General features: G+C 41.6%; 2 protein-coding genes across 2 annotated transcripts; one reads left to right on the top strand and one right to left on the bottom strand.

Moving 5' to 3' along the window:
* The first annotated feature begins 4377 nt into the window (after positions 1 to 4377).
* Positions 4378 to 18744, top strand: smarcad1a (SNF2 related chromatin remodeling ATPase with DExD box 1a). The gene is made up of 23 exons (XM_008279339.1): positions 4378 to 4837; positions 5641 to 5779; positions 5866 to 5995; positions 6258 to 6327; positions 6468 to 6562; positions 7426 to 7527; positions 8320 to 8398; positions 8517 to 9205; positions 9949 to 10145; positions 10631 to 10721; positions 11135 to 11234; positions 12616 to 12675; positions 13424 to 13499; positions 13642 to 13777; positions 13884 to 14015; positions 14383 to 14478; positions 15233 to 15350; positions 15466 to 15581; positions 16642 to 16830; positions 16920 to 17038; positions 17316 to 17498; positions 17745 to 17854; positions 18472 to 18744. The coding sequence occupies exons 1-23, from the start codon at positions 4732 to 4734 to the stop codon at positions 18531 to 18533; spliced, it is 3195 nt and encodes a 1064-aa protein (XP_008277561.1). The 5' UTR covers positions 4378 to 4731; the 3' UTR covers positions 18534 to 18744.
* A 1929-nt stretch (positions 18745 to 20673) lies between these two features.
* LOC103355507 (perforin-1-like) lies at positions 20674 to 24352 on the bottom strand. Its single transcript, XM_008279340.1, has 5 exons — positions 24078 to 24352; positions 23515 to 23781; positions 23059 to 23330; positions 22474 to 22615; positions 20674 to 21878 (listed from the first exon to the last, which is right to left on the bottom strand). The coding sequence occupies exons 2-5, from the start codon at positions 23773 to 23775 to the stop codon at positions 20991 to 20993; spliced, it is 1563 nt and encodes a 520-aa protein (XP_008277562.1). The 5' UTR covers positions 23776 to 23781; positions 24078 to 24352; the 3' UTR covers positions 20674 to 20990.
* Positions 24353 to 25301: the final 949 nt, after the last annotated feature.

The raw sequence follows: 25301 nt of genomic DNA, 5'->3' as shown, positions 1-25301 counted from the left end.
TCCACTGTAAACACACACCACCTGCAGCACTTCTGCACTTTTCAAATGTATGTTCAATATGTTAGGAGTGTTTCTAGTTATATAAACACAGCATCTTTTTATGGCAGCTATATATAGGAACAAATTAGGTTTATGAGCATCATTCCCTGCTTCAATCTACTAGTTCAAAACAGAAACTGTAGCAGTGCCCCTGTGGACCAGGTTCCAGCACAATAATAACACTAATTTATATTGCAAGCTAATATTTGTGACTAATACACAAACCATTGCAAATTAATCTAAAGCAATGATACTGTGCATGAACCAATTACATGCCACAGGTCTGGCGGCGTGAAACATCATAAATTAAAGTCAGTGCAACTATGGTGTGAAATGAACTGGTTAAAGTCATTAGCTGCAGCGCAAAGACATGGTACTAACATCATGGTTGGTGGTGATACGTAAAATACTTTGAAGGCCAAGAGGAACCTAGAACTGTCAAACTGAATAAAAATAGAGTATGTGATGTATTAGCTCTCACATTCATAATACTTAACACTATCTATCTATCTATCTATCTATCTATCTATCTATCTATCTATCTATCTATCTATCTATGAATTTCTTTGTCTCTGTTTTTGGTCACATCAGCCAGCGTTGATCGTTACAATTATTTTTAACATGAAATGTGTTCCACCCTCTGAGTGAGCTTTTCTTTGGGGTGGTGTGTGTGTATGTGTGTGTGTGTGTGTGTGTGTGTGTGTGTATGTCTCTCTGTGCATTTCTGACGGGGGGGGGTGTTACATCCCAGACGTGTTACCACGGTGACAAGGTGCTCCCTGCCGCCGTCGGGTCTCGGCCAAGTTGGGCGCCGTGGTGACTGGATGGTGACAGACTTTGTGACGAGTCCACTGGGACACCATGGATGGGTCAACCTTTAAAATGCAGGCACTTGCACTTGACACAGGCACTAAATATTCAAAAGTTAAGCACGCACATTTAACCGTTTAGTGTGCGCATGCAAACGCTCCGCATAGTGCATGCATACATATACAGTACATGTACAGTAGGGAAACATACATGCAGTGTGCACGTTCAGCTCCAACTCACAGGACCTGCACTTTTTTGTGTGCGTGTATGTGTGTGAGCATACTGATGCATGCATCTCGTGTGACTTGTTGATATCACACTGAACTGATCGTTTGTCTTCTAAAGCAGCAGGGCGTCGTATCATGTGCTACGCTTGTGCAGTGCGAATGATTGCATACTTTATCTAAGATATTGTCATCAGCCCAAACATTCATTAAAACATCCGCAGTAATCATATAATTCCGTGGATGCTATCGCCCTGCGTGTGTGTGTGTGCATGCGTGTGTGTGCATGTTAATGACTTGCCTCAGCACTGAGACGGCCTAATGATTTATATATCCGCGTTGTTGCATGCACGCCTGCTTGTCTGTGTGCGTGGATGGGAGTGTTTCTCCACACCTACATAGTAGACGAACCTCGACACAATAAGTCTGACAAAGTGAAAAAAAACAAAGAAAAAAACCCCAAACGTCCATCTTAATTCAAATGTAGGATGCAAACACACCCACGCACACACAAACCTTGACCAGGAGACAGGAGAAGCAAGGAGCCACAGTTTGAGCTTCCCGCTGTGAGAGGTCACGACCCCTATCAGACTCTGTGTCAGTCTGCCTATTGTGCCTCGGCTAGAACACAAACACACACATACACACACGCAATGCTATAACTTACATGGTCTCCATGGCGATGGTCGGGGCGACAGTAAGGCGGCAGGATGGCGCTGTATTGGCTGCTGAGGTGTTCTGATGAGAGGACCCACCCTAATCGAGATCATATATATTCACTGTAGGCGAGCAAAATCTGCAGGTAAAATCACGTTAGATGATTAGGTGTATTGGCAAAAGTTTGATTTGCAAAACATTATCATTCATTAAAAGGCGATCATGAAACTAAACTCTGTTCTCATTATGACACTGATGGGGCACACAGGATTAAATAGATGTAGTTTCCAAAACACAACTGATAAATACATTTTATTTGTTTATTTATTTATTTTAAAGGAATCAAGATGTACGTGAATCAAAGTGTGTATGTGAGGCGATGAAGGGGTGGTCGTATCTGCCATTGACTTTGACCATCAAGACCAAAAGAACAGCGGCTACTAAGTAAAGTAACATGACTGTAATTCTCCCATAACTGACAATTAAGAGAATTTGGTTCAATCCTGTGTAATGGTATGTCATTCATTTTAGCATATTTTATTCTATGTCTGTCACTCTTAATGAAAACACACAACTTTGCTAAAGTCAGACAGTTTTGATTGTCAAAGTTTAAAAAAAAAAAAAAAAAAAAAGTTACTGTAAAGTTGAAATACCCCTTTGACCAGCTCTCACTACATCGTTCCCAAACTAAGAAAAGATGGCTGCATATGTCTTGTCTTAATTCTAATCAGTGTCTCTGAGGGTCAAACAAATCATATTCTCTTCCATCCTACTGGACTCTAATCTAATTTGGTCTTTTAAGCTCATTACAACTCTTTATCATTCCGTCAGTTAACAGGACGGGTCAGCACCGGGGTTTCTCTGCAAGGGCAAGTTATCAGTTAAATAATACAGGACTTCTTTGGATACCTGTTTGGAATGACGAGTAAAAAACTGTAACATCCTCCCAAGGTTGTCCTCAACAAGACCAAACTTAATGCACCCATGCAGAGTTGAAAAAGTTCCAGAGGAATAGTTCAACACTCCTGCAGGTAAAAGTCATCACAGCTCAATGTCCCGTCTCAGAAAATGTGCACCTGCTGCCCCCTTTTGATCACTCAACGTATGACAGTCTCTCACTCAGAAGACTATGGTGTTTCTCATGTGAGTGTGGCATCTAGTGGACAGTACACAGAAACAGGTGACTGAAAAGAAAGATGGAGATTGTGCTGCAGTTTCAAGATAAGAATTTCCATTTCTTCTTATTATTTTGTCTGCTTCAATTTTCATTTAATGTACTTATGTTGGTTATTCCATCTTGTCAAACACACTCGAAATTAATAACACTGATAGTAGCTGTATTCCATTTTGGTGCAGTGTTGTGATTTACCGGGACACCTAAATGCAAAAGAGTGAGTGTAATAATATTTGTTTGGGCTTTGCTTTCTTGGATATATTGAAAGTGATAAGTGACCACAGAGACTTATAATAAAGGTAAATACATTTGAAAACAAAAAATGTGGTCACAAAAATATTACCCCTGTTCAGGACTTTCATGTTGCCAGACGTAGAAGGTCCTTCGGGGTCCATTGGACCCCAAGAAAGAATATGTGCAAAATATTTGTTGGATTCATTACAGACTTTTACACTATGTTCAATACATTTTCTGATAAGTTGAAGTATTTTTGGTACCAAATGCATGACAAATGTCCCTGTTTTCATATATATATATAAAAATAAAAATCTTCAAAAATATAAAACAATGCCTGTCACCTAAACCAAATGGCCTGGGGTCCAAAAGACCCCCAAAATCCTGAACAGGGTTAAGAAACCAATATTATAATGGCACTGTAAGCATCCAGATTCTATTTTTTTCTGTCTCCCAAGACAAACTTGGGTTTTTCAGGTGTGAAAAACCAGCCAAACTCTCCAAGGATGACATTTTCAAACATCCATAAATCAATGTTCCTGTAGCTGAGTTGCACTTTAAAACTCCACCATATTTACCCCATAATTTACCCAACATGCATATCCTCCCAGGCAATAGGCAGTTATGAAATCACAATGTGTGCAATTATAATGTGCTGGTATTGTTTCTGAATTAAATTAATGTGCATAGCCTGCAGTGTTGCACAATACATGATAACCTTTAATTAACCTGTTTGCACTCCTCCATTGAAACAATAGACATGTGTACAGCCTCCAGTCACCTGAGGGCCACTAATCTAACTTTTTACACTACTGTTATAAAAGGATGGAGACGCACAGTTAATGACCCATACATTCAAATATTGTGGGTCCATCACGGGACACCCACAACAAGCGGTCGTTGGCTTAATGAATTTGCTTATATCACCAAATAACTGTTTCATAAGAGATGGCGAGACGACAAGATAACTCACCTCCTGTTCTCAATCCGGTAGCGGAACACACAGTTTATCGCACTGTAACCGCGTATATATCTATGACAAAAAGACCACAACACCTTATGTATGGGGATTAAACTATGATAAGGTAACTAGCGGGGGTCCTTGGGGGAAGTAATGACGCTACAAGAACAAAAAGTGGTTGCTGCTCACGACCTGTCAAACAGTTTGAGCCGCGTGTAGCAGCGAACTATCTTGACTTCCTGCCGAGCGCCTGCCCACTTCTCTCTTTGACCAATCAGCGGTACCGGCACTACATCCGACAGGGCCGCGGAGTTCGCGGGAAACCGGCTGCAGTCGGACTATGATAAATTAGACTCGGAATTTGACTGCTGTCTTTTTTTTCGAAACTTGTTTATTACCAATCCGGCCCTTTTCGACTAACACGGTTAAAAACAGAGCAGTGACACGGCTTAAATACCGCTGCACCGACACCGATGCTAACACCTGACGCTAGCTAGCTAGCTGGGTTGTCGCATCGGCTAACGGGAACATTGTGCTTCATGCGACTGCACGGAGAAAATACCGCTGAGTAGCAAGAGACAAAGGGCTGCCGCTGTCAGTCACGGGGGAGGAAAAATAAACGACTAGTTAACATGAGTTTGTTCAATTTGAACCGTTTTCGTTTCGAGAAGAAGACAGCGAATAAAGAGGAGGAGAGCGGGTCTAAAAGTCCAGAGTCTGAAAAGGAGAACAAGCCAGGTAACAAGTCTCTGCATGTTACAGCTAGCTAGTGCTGCTGATAGCCAGATGTGCCTGGCATCGTTAGCCGTTATATCAGTAAGGGAGCATAGTTATTATTCGCATGCTTTTCTGTAGCTTCTTTAGAGGAGTACGTATTATTATTGTGTGAGGTTTATGCTCCTGCAGTAGGAACCCACGGTATTGCAAGTGAAGCACAAAAGACAGTCTGTCAGCATTAATAGTGTGAAGGAATTTTATAAACAGCTATTGGGTCTTTGAGATAATTTCACTCTATTCTTCTTCCTTTGATGACACCTAATGTTATGATAAGTGCCAATATGTCAGTATATCGTCCATCTGAATTCCAATTGGGATAAAAACAAATGCAGCTGATTCATAGGCCCACACCACAGTTTCTGGTGTGGGTCCCTCACATATCAATCATCTGCAACTTCCACTTGTCTGTGAAGAAGATTGGATTGTTAGTCAATATATTGTTAAAGTATTTTATTTACACTGATACTGTTATTACAGTACTAAAGGCTTGTTAAAATGTGATCACAGTGCTCAGATATCTCACTTGCAATATTAACAGTTGCATTCAAATAACAGGATCGTCACTCCTGAAATCTACATAATTTGTATATCATGATGGAGGCTTGATCGTACTGTAGAACCAACCAGCAGAATATTGATATGTGCCAGGGCGCTGCCAATTTGGCATATAAACAAGACAAGACACATTTTTTTGTAATGAATACTGTCTTATGTCTGACGAAAGGAATGCATCTGCTAACATGTTTTACCATGATGTCTTCCAGCTAAGATGAAACCTGCCAAAGCCCCTCCAAAGTCCCATGCCCGCGGAGTGGTTTTTGAGGAAGTCCTTACTATTGACCTGGAGGAGGACGAGGTCCTCTCCGAACCAAATACCAAAATATCATCTTCCAGGAAATCCAAGTATGTGTTTGCTAAAATTACAGTGTTTTTTTCCACATCAATGCAGGTTCACACTGTGTAACAGCCTTTTTGATTGTCTTCTGTAGGAGTCCGGTTGGAAAGGCATCCAATATTGTGGTGTCGGATCACACAGATGACGAGGAAAATGAAATGGAAGACAAAGTGAGCAAACTGCTGGAGATGTTTCCTCAGCTGAGTAGACAGGAGGTGCTGGAGGTGAGTCTAGATGAAGCAGAGGTTTTGTCATTTTCAAGCACAGAACACATTTGTGTGACTCCAGCGATGCCAAAAGCCGCTGTGCAACATTTGTATTGCAGTGTTACACACAGTCAAACATATCTTGATCAAGGTCACTGATTTTACTCTTGGCTGAGTGTTTAATGGTGCTCATATATTCAATGTATATGTCAGACATCTGTCGTGTGGATACTATTGATTGAATTGCCCTCTTCAAGGTACCATCTTGTGTTTTTTCCAGGTCACTGGGAGTACAAGCACACTGGATGGGGCTGTAGCTGTCTGCCTTTTGAGGTTTGGGGATAAAGAAGGTAAATACTTGTTTCACTTTTTCATAAACACATACTGACTTGCATAACATGTTCCTGTGAGACATTCTGAAGAAAGTTTAGTTCGAGAAAAAGCATCAACTTTCCACAAAAACCTGCTAAGTCCTGTTTTGTTCTCTCAGCCCCGAATCAAGGCAGGAAGAGAAAGCAGGATGGATCCAGCAGTTCTCAGGACAGTGGTGAGAGTCACCCGAGCAAGAAGAGGAAACCATCAGAGGTAGGATTACTAAAGCTGCCTTTATGGATTAAAATGGCACCGCATGTACTCAGTATTTGGGTTCTGAGATTTTCGAGCAACTAAATCCATTTGAAGTGTTTATATGCCACAGATTTTATACTCACCAGCTTTAAAGCAGAACTGTCGGTCTATTGTCATTGTTTTAATGTCCAAAATGTACTTGAATGTACCCAGTTCTTTTTACCACTGAGAAAATACACAAATGTTTGCCACTACTGATAAATGAAAACACAAATTGTAGTTTGATGCACAACAGACAAACTATGATTGTAGCAGCTCAGCCAAAATGATGAGAAGCCTGGACTGATGGTCTAACACCTTTTAATCTCTCCTCCTTTTCTCCTATGACCAACGTAAATACATAACATCAACACATTGAATTTAGCTAGAACATTGCTAAAATTAGCCCACACTAAACATAAAAGAAATTGACAATTAGACACAAATAAAGTTTTACCTTGTTGCCCTTTCGACTGCTACTAAATTCATTAATCTCTCCCGTTCGCCCTTGTATGTTTTGTTTTGTCTCTTAACCTTATGTTGCCGTTACTTTACTGTTGGTGTCTACTGTTAGATTTTTTCAGTTTCCAAATGTCCATTCAAAATAAAAGCACTTCTGATTTACATTAAATAACAAAGTTAAAAGCCTAAAACATCAATACTTGACAGATTTAAGTTAACACATTAACTAAAGAATTAGAATAATAACAACATTCAGTAACTACAGAATAAGTAACATTTGAGTTACTTACAATGATTATTTTTGCTTTTCTTCTGTGCCAAATCTAAATCTTAAACCTAAAGTGGTCACAATTTTTGCTTTCTTGTATTTCAACCAAAAGGCCTCTGATGAAGGAGAAAGTGAAGGGAGTGAGCCCAGCTTCGAGAGGCAGGAATCCATGGTTAGAAGACTGCAAAAGAAGTTTCCTGACCAGGACAAGGAGGTAAAGACACACCTGGTGTCCAACCAATTGGGGGCAATTTGGTTTCATTTTTAGTCCAGTCTGATTCTGTGTGCAGTCAATAACATGGTAACTGAGGAATGTGTGTAAATGAGTGAGATTTTAATGCCACACAGTAATTTTTCATTGTTAGTCTCAGTTTACCAGCCCATGCTGTAGAACATAGTGGCCTGGCTTCAACATGCTATGATTCTGCTACAGGGGGAGAAAGGCTGGAGCTTGTTTGTATTTCTTTCAACCAATCACAGTCATTGTGAACAAGGCAAAGCGAAGGATGCAGCTTTGGTGTTCACTCACATTACTGACAGAATTGTTTTGGTGAAGCATGTCCAGCAAGGAGACGAGCACTTTGATTAAAATGGATAATCCAGAGGGTGTGCCCGACTAAATCCTTTGCAAAATATATGTGGTAGGTTGCTAGGCCAGAGGTTGTTGTTGTTGTAGCGAAGAAAACAGGAACACACAGATAACAGAAGGGAAGAACAATGAGAGGCCTGAAATGAGTGGCAGGTTTATACCCACATCCTACATCCAGTGAGTCAGACTAGTCATCTGTAGACCCTGCCTTCACAGTCTTAACTGTGACTCACTAACTTATTCAGTGAATGTGAGTTTTTAAGTTCAGCATTTTCAGAATATCTGCCTTGTTGTTTGAATTTTAGATTATGAAAAACAATGATGGGTTTATTGGATGTGCTGATTTTACGACTGTTTGCGGAAATTGTGGATCTTGTGTTTTATTTTCGATGCTCATCTGCTGTTTGTTTGGTGTAGGAGCTGCGGATGGTGCTGCAGGAACACGACTGGAACGTTGAAGACGCTCTGCAGGTTCTACAGATGTTCTCCGACCCAGGTGCAAACAACAGCTGCCATCTGAGCCTGGCAATCTTTTTACTTATCTGTGAACGTTTAAGTTATGCTGTTGACTGAGTCTAATATAAGCTGTTGGTTGTTTTTTTTTCTTATGTCAGATAATAGCAGTTTCAGCTCACCCGATTCACAAGAAAAGAAAGTCAGCAAGTCAAAGAGCAAAGAGAAGTCAAGCAGGAGCCACAGAGAGTTGAAGCACCACGAAGATCACCAAAATAGTAAAACGAAGGGAAATCACAAGGGCTCTAAAAACCACAAAGATATCAGTGAAACAGAAGAGGACAGCACAGATGATTCAGATGCTACAAAAGACAGTGAAGACGAGTCGGAGTCAGACGACAGCAAAAACAAAAGTAGCACTTCCACTCTCTCGTCATGGATTATAAAAAAACCAGACTCAGTGTCTTCATCCTCCTCTGTCACAAAGACTACTACCTCTTCCTCCCTGAAGCCGTCCTCCTCTTCCTCCGTGGCCCAGACGCTGTCCAGGTTTGCCAGCGTGACAAGCATAGCGAAGAAGGAGGCAGTGGAGAGAAAACGGAAGGCGCGTGCCTCAGATGAACGTGTCAGTTCGGAGGAGGACAGCGACGGCGAGGACACGGTGAACAGCGAGTTTGAGGACTCGGACGATGAGCTGGACTCTGAAGGTGGGATGACGGATCTGAAGAAGGAGATACTCAAGTTCTTCCAGGACGCGTCCATAGATGAGCTGTCGCTGATTTCCGGGTGCTCGGTTAAAAAGGCCCAGAAGATTGTGGAGCTGAGACCCTTTGATCAGTGGCAGAGCCTGGTGAGAGAACGTGTTTATTTGTATTTCTAAACACAAGAGGCAAAAAAACTCCAACAGATGATTCAGTCATGTAAAAGAAAAAAAAACGATTTGCACAAGTTTTCTGTGGGAGTCGTAAAAACAAAGAGCTGTAGTCACTCAAAGTCTAAAATCATCCTACCCAACACCTGGAAAAGGAGTTTGTGGCTTTTACAGTTTTGTTCACACCTTATTCATTTCATGAGCAAAGTCTTCTGTGTAGAGACGAGACATCCGTTACATCTGTTGACCAGCAGAACTCTTCACATCTCACCTTGTGCTGCCTTTAACAGATTCTTTTTCTAAACATCTCTTTGTCATCAGAGAGTAAATATTGACTGCAGTGGTGGGAAATCACTGCAGTTCTGTTTGGGTGTCGTTTTACAATAATAGGTCCGTCAAGTGTTTCATGGCTTTCTATAAACCGAACACTGTGCAGGGTTTTTAACGCCTTTTGTTGTACGTGTTGTGGTTTCTGTGGTGCTCCCTAAGATGACTTTAAAAACATTTATGATGCATGGTGTTCTGTTTTTTAGCGTAATAGCACCAGTGATGAGGACCTCCTGAACCAGACTAGTGGTTCTTAAACATTTATTCCAAATCCACTGTCAGTCCATCTAATGATTTATCAGAATTTATACAAACAGGCTGTGCTGCAGTAATGGGCATTGTTTGGATGCTTGCCACATTGTTTGATTTACAGCTTTATGCTCTTTCCTCTTCAGACTGAAGTCTTTCATAAAGACAATGGACTTTCAGAAGACCTGCTGCTGGGCTGCAGAGTCGTCCTCAAAGAGCGGAAGGTTGTCCTGGAGCTCATGTCCAAGTGTGAGACCATTTCTTCGAAAATGGTCAAAGAGGTGACTGAGGTGATGGAGAAGGGCACCGGAGCCATGAAACAACCCAGTGTACTCAACAGCCAGTGAGTCACGTTCACATGCTTTCATTACTGAAAATATCGTATAATTAAAATAAAACAAAATGCTCAAAGATGCACACAAATTATGAGTCCACATGAAGTGTTTCTAGATATGTCTGTTTAACCTTTTCACAATATTTAGTACCTTACAGTGTTCAGCATCTTCACAATGTACACATCAAACAAAAAGTTTCTGAGCTTTCTCACTCTAACAACACAAATATATTAGGCTTGAGAACTGTCAGTCCAAATGTTATCCCATCTGGATGAAGTTTGCAAGTTTCATCCTTCAAGGCAGCCTCCAGCATTTTCAGGAACTCCTCGATATAGCTGTCTTGCAAGCAGTTCTTCTAAGTGATTTATTCCGACGATTTAGCCGATTTGTTTTCATAAATTATGCACGAGGACTCTTCAGAAACTCACACTGTGTGTTTTGATAAAAATGAGAGATGCAGCTCTTGTTCTCAGCGGTATTGGTTGTCTTTCAGGTTCCAGCTGAAGCCCTACCAGCTGATTGGTCTGAAGTGGCTGCTGCTTCTGCATAAACACAAACTGAGTGGGATCCTCGCTGATGAAATGGTAAGGCAAGCAGCCTCAGACTCGTGGGATTTGGAGCGATGCGTGCCCAAATGTGTGATGTGTTAATCAAAAACAAATAAAATGGCCAAACTATTAGTGTAGAAACCAAACAGCACAGAAGGCGCATACAGCTGTCTTAAGTCACGAGCAGAGGGTCAGCAGCAGGGTTAAGTTTGTTGTTTTAGCCCCAAGTTGATGAGAGAAGTGAGATTTTGATTTGTATGGTCTAGTGAGGCTGAAGTATTTTTTTCTGCTGTCTGTACTGATAGTGATCTGAATCACAGATGGTCAAATATTGCTTTTGTTCATCCACCTGGGGCTTTCTTTATCACTTGCTGTTTCTGTTTGATGTCTCACTGTACCTCGCCATCACTTTATGTTATTTTATTTTTTCTTCCACTCACGCCTTTCAGGGTTTGGGGAAAACTATCCAGGCGATAGCATTTCTGGCCCAGCTGTACCAGAATGGAATCGAAGGTCCTCACCTCATCACTGTGCCTTCCTCTACGCTGGGTAATGATCTCCACAAATTGCACACTTTGCTTCTTGGCTTTCCATTGTGTAATCTAACAACATACACTTGGATGAGGTTACACAACAGCATGTGTTGTCTGTTTACAGCCATGTGTACACAAACCGTCTTAGTCGACTTACTGAGACTGTAGTGTTCACGTCTGCCTTTGTCTGCTGGATGATGAGCGAAAACAAGCAGCTGACGTCAGTGCTGAGCATTTCTGCCTTAAAACTCCAGTGTACTGATGACACAAAAACATGGATTCACTAATAAATCTAAGGAACCACTTGTGTCAACAAGCAGTTTGATAAGTAGGGTTCAATTACTCCAGTATAACAGTTTAGCATTGTGTAGCATAGAGTGGTTTTAGAGTGTTTGAGGAAAGTCGTAAGTGGGCTCGAACTGCTGCACACAACAGATTTGGATTGGATGAAGAAAGAGACAGCGACTTCATAGATTCACATATTCTAAACAGGGCAACAAATGTGGAAATATATGTCAGCCAATTTAAGGCAGAAATGGATTATTAGTTATATTACTGATACTTAGGGGAACACTTTCAAATGTGTAATTCCAGGGAGGCACCAGGAGTTCAGCTGGTTGAGCAGGTGACCCATGAAACTTGGTAGAAGTCCCAGAGTTTTTACAGAGAGGAACTTGTTTCTTCTTTGTACGACTGACACTGGAACTAGAATGAATGAATGAATGAATTCCCTTTATTGTCATTATACAGTGTACAACGAGATTGGAGAGCTTCTCCTATTTTCAGTGCAAATAAAAAACAAAATAAAGTGCAAAATTGCTCCGTTAAATATAAAGATAAGCAAGGATAAATATATAAAAAGAAATAAAAGATCCAAGAAATATTACACAAGATGATGGACATATACAGACAGATTATGAATATTTACATACGGATAATGGATATTTACATACTGCACATAGTGGAGGAGTCTTAATGAAGTCGAGTGGATGTTTTACATGTGAGAGTTCAGGATGGTGATGGCTCTCGGAATGAAACCGTTTCTCAGTCTGTTGGTCTTTGCGGTTGTTCATTACGTTCAGTCCAAATGAGTTTAATGCAGATTAAACCTATCAGTGAGTTTTGTATCTGGTCTCTGTGGTGACTTTCTACCAGATCAAGTTATGAAGAAGAGTTAGACATGTTTCTGATGCTCCAGTTAAAAAGGAAACTCTCAGAGGAGGTGTTAAAGTCTAAATAAATAAAGGCGACTGATGGTGATGACATACACCCATCAACAGTGTTTGTGTATATCCCCCCTCTGCCAGTAGAGGGAGACAAAAAAAATTCCACGCTGCAGGTTTAAAAAAAAAATCATTTATTTGAGATTTATGCTGTTTTCATTCTCTGTCCTGCAGATAACTGGGTCCGAGAGCTTAAGCTGTGGTGTCCTGACCTCAAAGTTCTGGTCTATTACGGTAAGAGGGCTTATTCATCAAAAAAAACTTGTGTTGTCATCCTTTTTGTGTACCCTGCAATTGACCTGGGAGCCTTAGTCCAGTCAAGTCAGGTACCTTGTCAGGTCAAATGTGCTCTAAAAATGACAGCACATTTAAAAACAACAGGTGTTGAGTGTTTGTCAGTCAAGACAAGTGGGTTAGCAATATAGGTAAGAACACAGAATAAGAAGCCCAGGTAGCAACAGGACTCAAAGAAAATATAAATCAAACAAGGCAAAACTGAGATAAAATAGATGAATTCAAGAACTAATTTGAGTCAGGTGTGTTGAGTCCGGAAACATCTAAAACCTGCAGGACAGTAGCTCATGAGGACCAGAGTTGGAGATCTCTGCTTTACACAAACAAAATGAGATGTTGTGTTGGTGATGAATGGTGCAATGGGATGCAGCTAGAAGATGAAACGTAATCCAGAAAGTGCAGTTCAGGAAGGCGTATGATAACCTGAGACACCACCCTATGATTTGTATTCCTTTGAGGCAGGATGCTGAGCCCTGGAAACATATCATTTATGTTAATTGTTGGAAGTTGCACAGTAGATTAACACTGTGCCACATGTACATATCTGCTGTCCTGCCTCTTCTGTGTGCACTTTCACTTGTTTTATTAATGTGCATTTGCTTTCTGCTTGAGAATGTTCAGCGTTTTGTGCTAATGATCAGTGAATATACAGATCAAAGCAAAGCGTGTGTCCCTGTGTCTTATGCAGGATCTATGGAAGACCGCCGCTACCTCAGACACGATATCCTCAATGAAGACGTTGAGTTCAACGTCATTGTGACAACGTAAGCAAACCGACACGCTCACCCTGCATGATGTTTCACTGTTATGATACTAAACATGCTCCTAGAAGGCTAAATCATTGCTGTAAAGAACCTAAAGCAGCTTCTTACCCACATCTTTGCTTTTGTTTGATTTGTTTTGCAGGTATAACTTGGCCATAGGGAACGACAACGACCGCAGCCTGTTTCGTAGGCTGCGTCTGAAGTACGCTGTGTTCGATGAAGGCCACATGCTGAAGAACATGAACTCGCTGCGCTACCGCCACCTCATGGCTATTAACGTTAGTTGACTTATTCCTATATGTTTCTCTTCCTCTCTTTCTATCCTTTTTATCCAGGAATGTTGCACATAGGAGTTCAAACTGTTTCTGTCTCTTTCCCTTGCAGGCAGAGCATCGCTTGCTGTTGACGGGAACTCCTTTACAGAACAATCTCTTGGAGCTGATGTCGCTTTTAAACTTCATCATGCCTTCCATGTTCTCCAGCTCCACTACGCAGCTCTCCAAAATGTTTTCAATGGTAAGTGTGTGTGTGAGCTGTGCCACTGCAGTTGAAAATTCAGTTTTGTTGGCTTAATTTTTATGTTGAATTTCAGGGAAATTCTGATTTCAAAACAAGAATTTGAGTCGCTGAAACACAGCTCCAAGTACAAAAGCACCATCAGTGTGTCACAAAATAACAGGCTTTGAGAAGGCGTCTTTAATCTCTGATCTTAACTGACGCCTAATCGTCCACCAGTCCCTTTAGATTATTATTATTTTCAGAAAGAGAAAATTGTCTTGGAGCGAGCTATACGAGCATCCCAAAGCAATCACAGTGTAATTATAGCGCCGTTATTTATTTTATCTCCCATCGGACTAAAGTGTTTAATGTCACGTCATGGCAGAAATCCCACGAGGAGCAGAGCCGTTTCGAGAGGGATCGCATTTCTCAGGCCAAACTCATCATGAAGCCTTTCATCCTCCGAAGAATCAAGAGTGAGGTGAGTTGTTCTGGAAAAGTTACAGATTTTGTTCTGCAAAAATCTGATCTATGTTTCAAGGGTGTTCCAAAGGAAAATCGTGGATGAAGCAGGGTGTCGTAAACATTTAAACAATCCTACTATGTTTTTTAGATGCTGCTTTATTAATACTCTCTCTGTTTTTATGTTTTAAGAGAAATAAAATCAAACTAAATTGAAAACAGAGGCAACATTGCTCCTTTGCATTTACTATTTTTTCTTCAAAACATTTATTATCCATCATTCTCTTATGAAAAAACATTGATTGCCAGTTGGTCTGGACCCGAATAGCCGAATATTCAGTCACTGTGCTGGTATTGGGAGAGCAGTTTTGATCTTCGAATATTCACCCCCGCCGCCGCCACCGTCACTGATCGGTCAGCCGAATATCCGGAGACCAGATATTGCCAATGGGACCAGCCCTAATTAATTAAGACATAAATAGAATAAAAGAGTTTGCTTATTGATACTACGGTCTTTAATAGTTTTGCCCCAGGCCTATGTAATACTGGGTTTCGGTGCCCTTCTTTAATCTTGCACTGAACTTATTTACTCAATCTGCCAGTTTAGAGAAACATTCAACACTCTGACAGCCTGCGGATACGATTTGATATCAGTATCAAAACTTCAGTAGTAATTGAATCCATTGATTTAGTCTCAGTTCTAAGTTGTAATTCAGCCAAGAATCAATTTTTCTTTTTGCAGCATTTGTTAAGACCATCTTTGCTTTTCCCAGGTCCTCAAGCAGCTGCCAGCTAAAGAAGAAAAGGTGGAGTTCTGCTCAATGAGTGAGAAACAGCAGGTTTTGTACCAGTCGCTCCTTAAAAAACTCAAGACTTCCACCAATGGCGAGAGTAAGCCTCATTTACATAGCAGAATATTCTGCTCTCTATTTTACATCGCAGCATTGTTTTATGCAAATAACATAAATTGATGTTTGAATAACAATAACACACGTCTTCTCCTCAGAGCGCGAGTTGTGTAACGTGATGATGCAGCTGAGAAAGATGGCCAACCACCCCCTGCTTCACAGACAGTACTACACCACAGACAAGCTCAAAGCCATGAGCAAACTTATGCTCAAGGTCAGTCTGACTTTTTTAATCTAACGCTTCTTGTTACAGAATTTCCCGAGTTGCAAGACTTAGCTGGCCGATGATACTAACTAGTGATGGGTCCAGCAACACCAATGCGTGGGCGCGTGTGTCGAGCTCATGGAGCGAAACCCCGTGTCGATGCGCGTATCGTTTGAAGAAAGTCACGCCAAACTGTGTTTATAAGGAGGCGCATCTGTCAACGGGATGCATCTCTGCCAAAAGAATAACAGATCTTTTAAAGCACAATTCCAAACTATTATGGAGCCCGAAAGAAAAAGAAAAGTTCCCACCGTGTGGGACCATTTTGATCTTATGTCGGCAAATAAGGTATTTGTTTTATCCTGTTCCTGGAGAACTTGCATCAAAAAAACGTAATGCCAAGACACTGGAACAATTTATATATATATATATAAATCCCCTCCTTGCCTCAAAGACAAGAACATAAGCATCCTCACATCCACAACACTTTCACTTTGATTTTCACATTATTTATTGACTGTATATTTTAAAGATATCAAATATATTTTAAACTAAATTAAGATATAAAATAATCCAATAGAAAATACAGTAGCTTAAATTATAATATTGTATATACTAGGTCATTAAATCAGTATTGAGCCTGTCAACTAGGCTGCCTGTAATGATTTCTAAGATCCAGCAGGTGTCACTATTGAGCAACATAGTGACACAGTACCAACACAGTGTCAATACAGTTTGGGTCATGTGCCACAACGCTTCATGAGGCCTCATCTACCCATCACTATACGAAGCATTAAAATAAATTTACCCCCTCAATGTCTCTGGTTTGTGGTGAGCTGCTCACTCTACCAGCATTGGTACCGACTCTATTCCACCATAATACAATGAAGATACACATTTTTGTGTTAACACTGTCAGACATTTTCGGGATGTTTAATCAAAATCATTCAGCCTTTTAATTTGTTTTTCCGCACTAATATCCCCCCCTCTCCTCTTCTCTCTGTAACATTTTGGTGTATTTCTCTGCCCTCTCATGTTAAACGTTCCCTCCTTCTTTCTGTCTCTTCAGGAGCCCACACATTTTGATGCAGATGCCGCTCTCATCCAAGAGGACATGGAAGTGATGTCAGACTTCGAGCTGCACCGTCTGTGCCAGCAGTACTCCTCCATCAGCTCCTACCAGCTTGAAAGCAAGGTCCTGCTCGACTCTGGAAAATTCCTCCATCTCACGGAGCTGCTGACCTCGCTGAAAAGCCAAGTAAATGCTTAAAACCACATTTGGGCTGGGTTAAGAAGTACATGCACAACTTTTTCTGTGCATATGAATGATTTGCTGTAATCCTACAGGGGGACCGAGTGGTACTATTCAGTCAGTTCACCATGATGTTAGACATCGTGGAAGTGCTGCTGAAACATCTGAAGCATCGTTACGTCAGGCTGGATGGATCCACACCCATAGCCGACAGGTCAGTTTTATCTCCGATTCAAACTTGGACCAGTTGTAGCCAACAAAGCACAATGCTGAAAAGATTAAAAGTTCAATGTTAATTGTTTTGCCTCTGTTGTCTCAGATTGAGGGAGCTGCACAAACATCAGACATTACAACAAGCACATTAAATGAGGCTACTTGTTGATTATATCTTATTTTTCCAGCTGTTGCTTTTCTAATTGAGCCAAAATGCAATGTTTGTTATTCGACCGGTGCTCACTTGTAATGGCGACACTGATTTCTTTGACCTGCAGGATTGTGTTGATTGATGAGTTCAACACGGACCCTGACATATTCGTGTTCCTGCTGTCGACGCGCGCCGGTGGCCTCGGCATCAACCTCACCTCGGCCAACGTTGTCATCCTGCACGACATCGACTGCAATCCCTACAATGACAAACAGGCAGAGGACAGATGTCACCGTGTGGGCCAGACCAGGTGAGATGGGATCTGTATTGAACACAGGGTGTGTTTTACCTGATGAAGGCTTGTAGTTTCCTCTTATTATGGCAGCAATTGGGCAGAAAACAATTCTGCTGTACAGATTTAGATGCCAGTGAAATCTCAGAATAATACAGTGGATATTAAATGCAATTACAGGACCTTCCTTGGGCAAAATGCTCCTTTTAAAAACAGTACTTAATATTTAGTGTAGTGACTAATGTACCTCACTCTGTGTGTCAGGACTGTGCAGGTGATTAAGCTGATCAGTAAGGACAGCATAGAGGACTGCATCCTACAGGTGGGCAACAAGAAACTAAAGCTGGAGCAGGACATGACCACTGCTGGAGAGGGTAAGACCACACATACATACTGGCAGCATTTATTATCACACTGTTACTCTGTAATAAATACAATAAATTTGACATAAAATCCAAAATATGCCAAACATTCAGCTTGTGCTTATATCACAGTGAATGTGACTTATAGTTACTCCTTAAATAATCAGACTTGTGCAAACTTCTGCACATCAGTGACTTCATCAATAAGGGAAGGAGTCAAGCAGATTCTTGTGCTGCTTGGCTGCTGCCCACAAGGGTACAAAAGTGATCCTTTGTGTTTTAAGGAGAAATATTTGTTGGTGATAGTTTCCTAAAAGGCTTATCCAAAGGTCAAAAGTATAAAAAGTTATATTCAAACTCATTAATTCAGGAGTTAACCTTGTAAGAGTCCTTCCTCTGGACCCATGAATCATGCAATTCATGTTGTGAATACAGAAATGACGGTACAATAGCACAATTACCATGTAGAGAAAGGATTCATGGTATCAGGCAAACACAGCACAAACACATTTGTCAAATACAGGATCGGACATAATCTAGTATTGGTTCAAAAGATCTTACAAATCTAAATGGTAGCCTTCTAAAATTATTTCTGAACGGAAAGAAATGAAGCCTCGTTTGTTCTTCAGGTGGTGAGGGGACCATACCGGAAGATATGGCGTCTTTGCTCAAAGCCTCACTGGGACTGTGACACGCCAACAAGGGAAACCTGAAACTGTGCGAACACATTTTTTGATGGCGTTCCTGTGATTCTGGGCAGACTTGATAATACCGACTGAACACACACACACACACACACACACACACACACACACACTTTAGTGTCTATACTGGAGAACTACTGCAAACCACATACTGCCATGAAAAAAAAAAAACTGAAATCTGATCTACTGTGTTTCATGGTAGCTGTGCCTAAAACACTATTTTTACACGCGTACAGTTCTTGTTCTGACTTTGACTACGAGACCAGTGTGTAACGGCTAAACGAAAACTTTGCCTTCAAGTTGTTATGCACTCCACGTGTTATGTGAGGGTTCCTAGCAGTAGAAATGTGTATGTGTATGCAGGTAAGGAAAATGATGCATACTGAGAGTCTTTGATGGATAAAAAGAAAATCTAAATTCTACTACAGTTATTCACCTAAAGAGGGTTTTTTTTTTTTAAATTCACTCCCTTTCATTCCAGACTGAAAATCTTTGTTGGTATCCAGCTTTTTTTTAAGCTGCTGTCATCCATCGCAACATTTAAACAACAGCAGCAGGAAGGATGAATTTACTAAAAATATTGCTATTTACAATGAGTTCCCGACTGTTTCTAATAATTCAAAACATAATTCAGCCATGCATTTGGATTCTCTGTCATTGTCAGTGTAATATGTTGAGTTTCATCCTTGCATCATATCTTAAGTACTTTTTTTTTGTTGATAGAAACAAGAGATAGTTCGACCTTTTCTTTTTTTTGCCCCCAACAACACCTGATTGTTGGGGTGTCATTGATGCATTTAATATAAAAGTATTCTGGATTTTTCTAGTGTGTAAAACTAGAAAAACTGAAACAAAAGTGTAAAATATATTGTCTTTAAAAAAAAAAAAAAAGAAAGAAAAACATGGTGCTTGAATTGGTTTCTTTGCCGTTCTTACTTCTTTAAATATCTTGAGCCAAGTGACGGAGAAGATGGTTTAAGAAAGCAGCTGCTGCATTCATGTACTGTATAAGTGGCTAAAGTGTCGTACGTGTACAAGTGTTACTGTAAAAGCTTTTCCTAAGTCGTTTGTATGTTTTTTAGGTTCCTGTTTGAACGAAATAATAAATATTGGAATAAATATTTGTGGTGTTGCTTGCAGCGATTCAGCAGGAAGAGCTGACATGAACACTTTCTACAGTGGAAATCCATTAGGAGGGGTTATTTTCATGGACAAAAACTGTAAATATGCAACTTTGGTACACAGTAAGGAGTTTTTAGGGGTTTAATCAGTAATCAGAGGGATTTCTGATCAGGTGTGAATTTTTCATGTTTGACCACAGATGGAAACTTTTTGAATGTCAGGCTCAGCAACAGCAAGGTTCATAGTTGTTCCATGTGAATTAGGCCACATCACTGACATGATTATGTATTCATTTTTTTATGTAGTAAGTAAGTAGTGGAAGATTGGCCATTTCTGCAAGGTGGATCGGTGGTTAGCACCGTTGCCTTGCAGCAAGAAGGTCACCGGTTCGCATCCCGGTGAGGACACCCGGGATCTTTCTACGTACAGTTTGCATGTTCTCCCCGTGCAGCGTGGGTTCTCTCCGGGTTCTCCGGCTTCCTCCCACACAAAAATGTTAATCGTAACATTTTCTTGAAGCCTGAGAATCATTGGCATGCTTCCTCCCACAGTCCAAAAACATGTTGAGGTTAATTGGTGATTCTAAATTGTCCATAGGTGTGAATGTGAGTGTGCTTGGTTGTCTGTCTCTAAGTGTAGCCCTGTGATAGACTGGTGACCTGTCCAGGGTGTCTCCTGCCTTCACCCTGAGTCAGCTGGGATAGACTCCAGCCCCCCCGCGACCCTAGGGAGGATTAAGTGTTGTATAGATGATGGATGGATGGATGATTGCCCATTTTAAGTTGGATTTCTGAATAGTTTCTAGAAGTCAAAATGTAGCCTCTTCAAAACATGTTTACAGGCTGAACAACGTTAGAACTAAAATGGAAGGAGTTGCAAATGATTACTGTAAAATGCAAATCTTTTGTTCTTGTACACATCTCACACTTCAAAAAAGTCATTATCGCTAGACAGTACATCATTTCATCAAGCATAAGAGAACTCAAGGTTACTTAAAACTGTAAATGATGGTGTCCCGAATCACAATTTCTTTATTCTAATTCTTTTGCATGACAAATGTACAACATGACATTGGTTGGTTAATACGGCAGGATCACAAGACATTTACGTGACGGATAATTGCCAACTACATATATATATATTAGTTTTGTTCATTTATGTTATCAAGGGGTATGTGAGAAAATTTAAAGACGGTTTGTTTGGTGTCCATGCAAGAAAGCAGTTTACAAGGTCTTTAAAAAAAAAAAAAAAAAAAGACACTTAAAAACGTTGAGTGTCACAAAGATCCTTAAATCTACAACAACATGCTGTCATCTGATGCTCTACTCAGCATTGGGCGAGTATCGTCCACACCTGAACCCTGTCAAATGAGCATCACATTTGATGGTGTAGGTGAAATAGAGAACTCCTTTGCGCAGCTGACAGCTTAGAGAATGAGTTCCTCTCTCGGGAAACACAACGCATCTCCCGGCGACATCGTTATAAAGCACGTCTCTATCCCAGACTTCAAACCTCATCTCCTGACCCAGTTCCACTGAGCCAAAGTCGTAAGTGGCGTTCCACACCGGGTCATTGTTGTCCATCACCGTGTCGGTCTCCTCATACATGCCGCTGTAGAAGATCTTCACGTAGGCGTCGGTCTTCGTGAAGGTGTCGGCCCTCAGACCCGCAGCTCTGTGGATCACTAATGTGAGACTTCCTCTGCCAGCCCTTAAAGGACAGCAGTTATGGTCCAGGTTGGGAGTCGGGGAGCAGTTCTTGAAACCAGCCTGGTCCTCTTGCAGCTGGTTCTCCTTGATGTACTGTGTGACGGTGCTTCTCAGGTTAGCGCTGATCTGCAAGTCCTCCACTAAGTGATGCAGAGGGAAGATGGCGTAAGAGACCACGTCGGGATTGTCGTGGAGGCTGTTCATCCAGCTTTGGTACGCTTCTTGTGGATCCTCCTGGTAGAGGATGTCGGGGAAGTACCTCTCCCCTCCGATAACCTCGATCTTGTGGGTCATGAAGCCTTGGTAGAAGCCCATGCTCATGTTGCCCTTCAGGAGGTTGTCACACTTGTTGGAGAAGGTTGCGTTGGAAGGGAGGAAACCCAGAGCCATGCGGAGTTCAACGTTCAGGCAGGTTTTAATCTCCGACTCTGAGAAGCCCTTCAGTGTGGCCAGACAGGTCCTGAAGGCGGTGACTCTCCTCACCTTACCCCCAAGCTGGACCTGACGAACAGAAACAGATGATGGATGAAGGCTGAGGATCCCTTTGTGGCTGATCAGTAACAGTCCATCATCACTTATCTTATTTTTATTCGACTAACCCTCTGAATTCTAAGCAGTTTCTAGACTATTCTTCTTCTTATTGTTTTGTTTTTGTTTTGATCTTAGGCCACATTTTTAATCACCGTTGGCTCAGCAGAACTTACAAATGGCTGTAGTTTAGGAAAAGCAAGTTATAATGCCTTAAACATGCTAAACAAAAAATGGCTGTTTCATTTCTTTCATTTTATATTTTTATAAAGATTTGAAGAGAAAAAAAATGGAGTCAGCATGTGCACCATTTTCCCACAGTGTTACCAATACTGGAAAAAAAATAGCATTTCCACATACTGTATACATATTACTAGTTAAATTTTTACAATCTCAAACTCACAATATTTCACACGACTCTGCACATAACCCAGATAGATATTTCATCATGCTAAATGTATAACAACTTGCTGACATGCTTCTCCTCTGTATACTGTTTTTGAGTCGCGCTGTGTTACACCATAAAAAGAAGAAAAAGAAAAGCCTGTGCGGCCAGCAAGTTCCTGACCTGGTGTATGTAATGTGTTCCATAGGTGTCTATAAGTCGTCTGTATAGGGCTTTGCTCTGGGTTGTATTCAAACTCTGCGGCAGTCTCTTCAGATGCTTCGTGAACTCTGCACTCAGCTGGGGATAATCAGCCAGCCTGTAGCTACAACAACAAAAGGCATGTGGAGTTCAGCCACAACACAATGACAATATAATCTTGACTTTTCTGTAACAAAGACAACAAACTGCTGAGTTCACTCTGATGTCTCAACTTGAACCATTAGACTTGGAACAAATATGTTAATAGTAACATTTTTTGAAGCCTAAGAATCATTGGCATGCTGTAATCTCGGCTGGCTTTCAAACTGTAACACATCTGCCTCCTTTACATGCAAACATTGGCAACAAAGCTTTGACAAACTAAGTGAGCATCATTTGGGTTTTGCTCATGCCCGTGTTTATATGTTGTACTCGGCTTTTATGTAAAAACACTGCATTGTAAGCCGTTTCCCTCATTGTGAGAGCCTATTTTTGGTACTGGATCTCGGTCCAATTAATTCCTGATCCCACATTATCTACTTTTTTACCAATCCCACTTCTCCTTACCTGTAGTAGGTGCAACTGATTTCATGAATGGCAAAAGTGGCTTTATCCACGCTGTGCTGCGAACGAGCAAACTTTGCCAAATCTGAGCGGCTTCCTCCCAGCACTGCTTTGCCAATTTGATCCAGGCTCAGACCCAAACCCCAGTTATTGTTAACCAGAGAGTTGGAGCTGCGCAGCAGGGAGTCCACGGAGTGGTGGAGGGCGCTGGAAAGCTGCTTACTGCAGCGGCTGAAGGGCCGCCAGTCGAGCACTGCTGCTGGGAGCCTCTGAATCTGAGGGGAGGAAAGGCAGGATGTGGAGTGGGAGGCAGGTGGAGAAAGAAAATAAAGGAAGTACAGCAGGAGGAAAAAATGTAGGGCAGGAGGAGGGAAGTACAGAAAAAATGGTTTGAATGGAATTAAGTGAATGGAGTTAAGACAGACGAGGAAGACAATCAGCAGGTGTGACGGCTCTCACCTGGCCGTCTTGGAAGCGGTTTGGACACAGTGTACAGGAGCGGTTGTCAGCCAGATGAGCTTTGACATTGATGACATACGCTCCCGTTCGACGCATCCTCACCACATCAAAACCCTCCCCTGCCAGGTTGTGACCCGGAACAAAAGGAGCTTTCTCACACTCTGACCCTGTGCCAATCCGACAGCCCTGCACCTCCAACGCTCCTGACAGAGCCAGTATACACAGGACAGCATTTCTCCATTGGAATCCTCCTGCTTGCATGGTTACCTAAACGTAACAGAACACAGTGTGTGTGAGAAAGTACCGTTTAGATTTTAATGATAACTTCATATTTGCTGCTTAATGTTCCCTGTAACGGGACTGTCTTGCCCAAAGTTGCTTTATTTGCCTTCAAGTTCAAACTTGAACTCAGATTGAATTGTGACAGGTTAGGTTCGCTGTAAACAGAGATGAGCTTCTAATCCTCTCTGCAAAATAAACTGCAGTAATCCTGCTACAGATGTTGTGTTAATGCTGACAACGTACAAAAGAGACACACAGCACACGAGCACATGCACTCTTACCTTGGTGTGTTTTTTTTTTCTCGTCCTGCGGGTTGTGTCTTCCTTCAGGAGTTGTCAAGCAGCGACTGTCTTTTCCTGCTCTCTTGATTTTAACTCCTCTTTATTATCCCCATCGATGGCACAGCTTACCGTAAATGACAAGCTATAGACTAACTAAAGTCTTGATCCTGCTCAAAATGAAATCACGGTTCAGCGAGCTTGGGCTTTGCTGGCAGGCTGTGCTGGAAGCCTGCTGGGTGCACTCTTTGGTCTGTCCTCCGCCTTTTGACAAAGGAACAAGGAGGGTGTTTCCCTGCTTCGAGGCTGTGGATCTGCTGCTCTCTCTCTCTCTCTCTCCCCCCTTTCCTCCCCCTAAAGGCCTTAACAATTTCCTCAGCATGAGTGGTTTTGTTTTCATGTTCAAGACCTAGTTTTGTCAATCCCTCTTTGCCCTGTATGTGTGCGTGCACGTGCACTTGGGCGTGTGGGGGGAGGGAAATATTTGTGTAGTCACGAGAGAAAAGATGAGCATTAGTCTAAGCGTTTACTGGAAATGGGTGTGTAAATGCATGCGAGTCTGCAGTGTATATGGGTGTACATCTGTGTTTTTGTCTGCATAGCGCCTGAGCTGGCCTGTCTGTGTGCTGATAACCTTACCAAAACCATGACGTCAGCTTTGCCATTGTCTATTTATGGATGTGGGTGGAATGTTGGTGGTTTTCTCGGTGAGGTCAGTGTAACTAGGAGCGTCTTGCTGCGCTCGACTGTTCAACGTGAGACAGAAAAAGATTTGGTTTTCAGCTCAGGTTTGACTTTATATTTAGCGAACCAGTATGTACTTTGGTGCCACAGATGTTGGCACGCCTTCTTATCAAGCTCCCTTTAACGTTGACTTCTGCGTTTTGTACTTTCACAGGATACTATAAGTAGAACATCGAGGTGCAACTGCATGTGTTTCAGATAAGATTGTGGAAACGGACCAGTGACTGAGGTAGTTTAGCAAGTGTGAAAGTTTGATCTGAGTGTTGTTTCTTTATTTTTAAAAAGGAATGTATTATACATGGGCTGCAAGGTGGAGCAGTGGTTAGCTCTGTCACCTCACAGCAAGAAGGTCGCCGGTTCATGTCCTGGTAAGGACACCCGGGAACTTTCTGTGTGGAGTTTGCATGTTCTCCCCGTGCAGCGTGGGTTCTCGCCAGGTTCTCCACCTTCTTCCCACACAGTCCAAAAACATGTTGAGGTTAA

This window comes from Stegastes partitus, unplaced genomic scaffold (assembly GCF_000690725.1).
Source record: "Stegastes partitus isolate 25-593 unplaced genomic scaffold, Stegastes_partitus-1.0.2 Scaffold155, whole genome shotgun sequence".
NCBI classification, from domain to species: Eukaryota; Metazoa; Chordata; class Actinopteri; family Pomacentridae; genus Stegastes; species Stegastes partitus.
The sequence above is the reverse complement of the archived record's forward strand: the minus strand, read 5'-3'. Positions and strand labels throughout refer to the sequence as shown.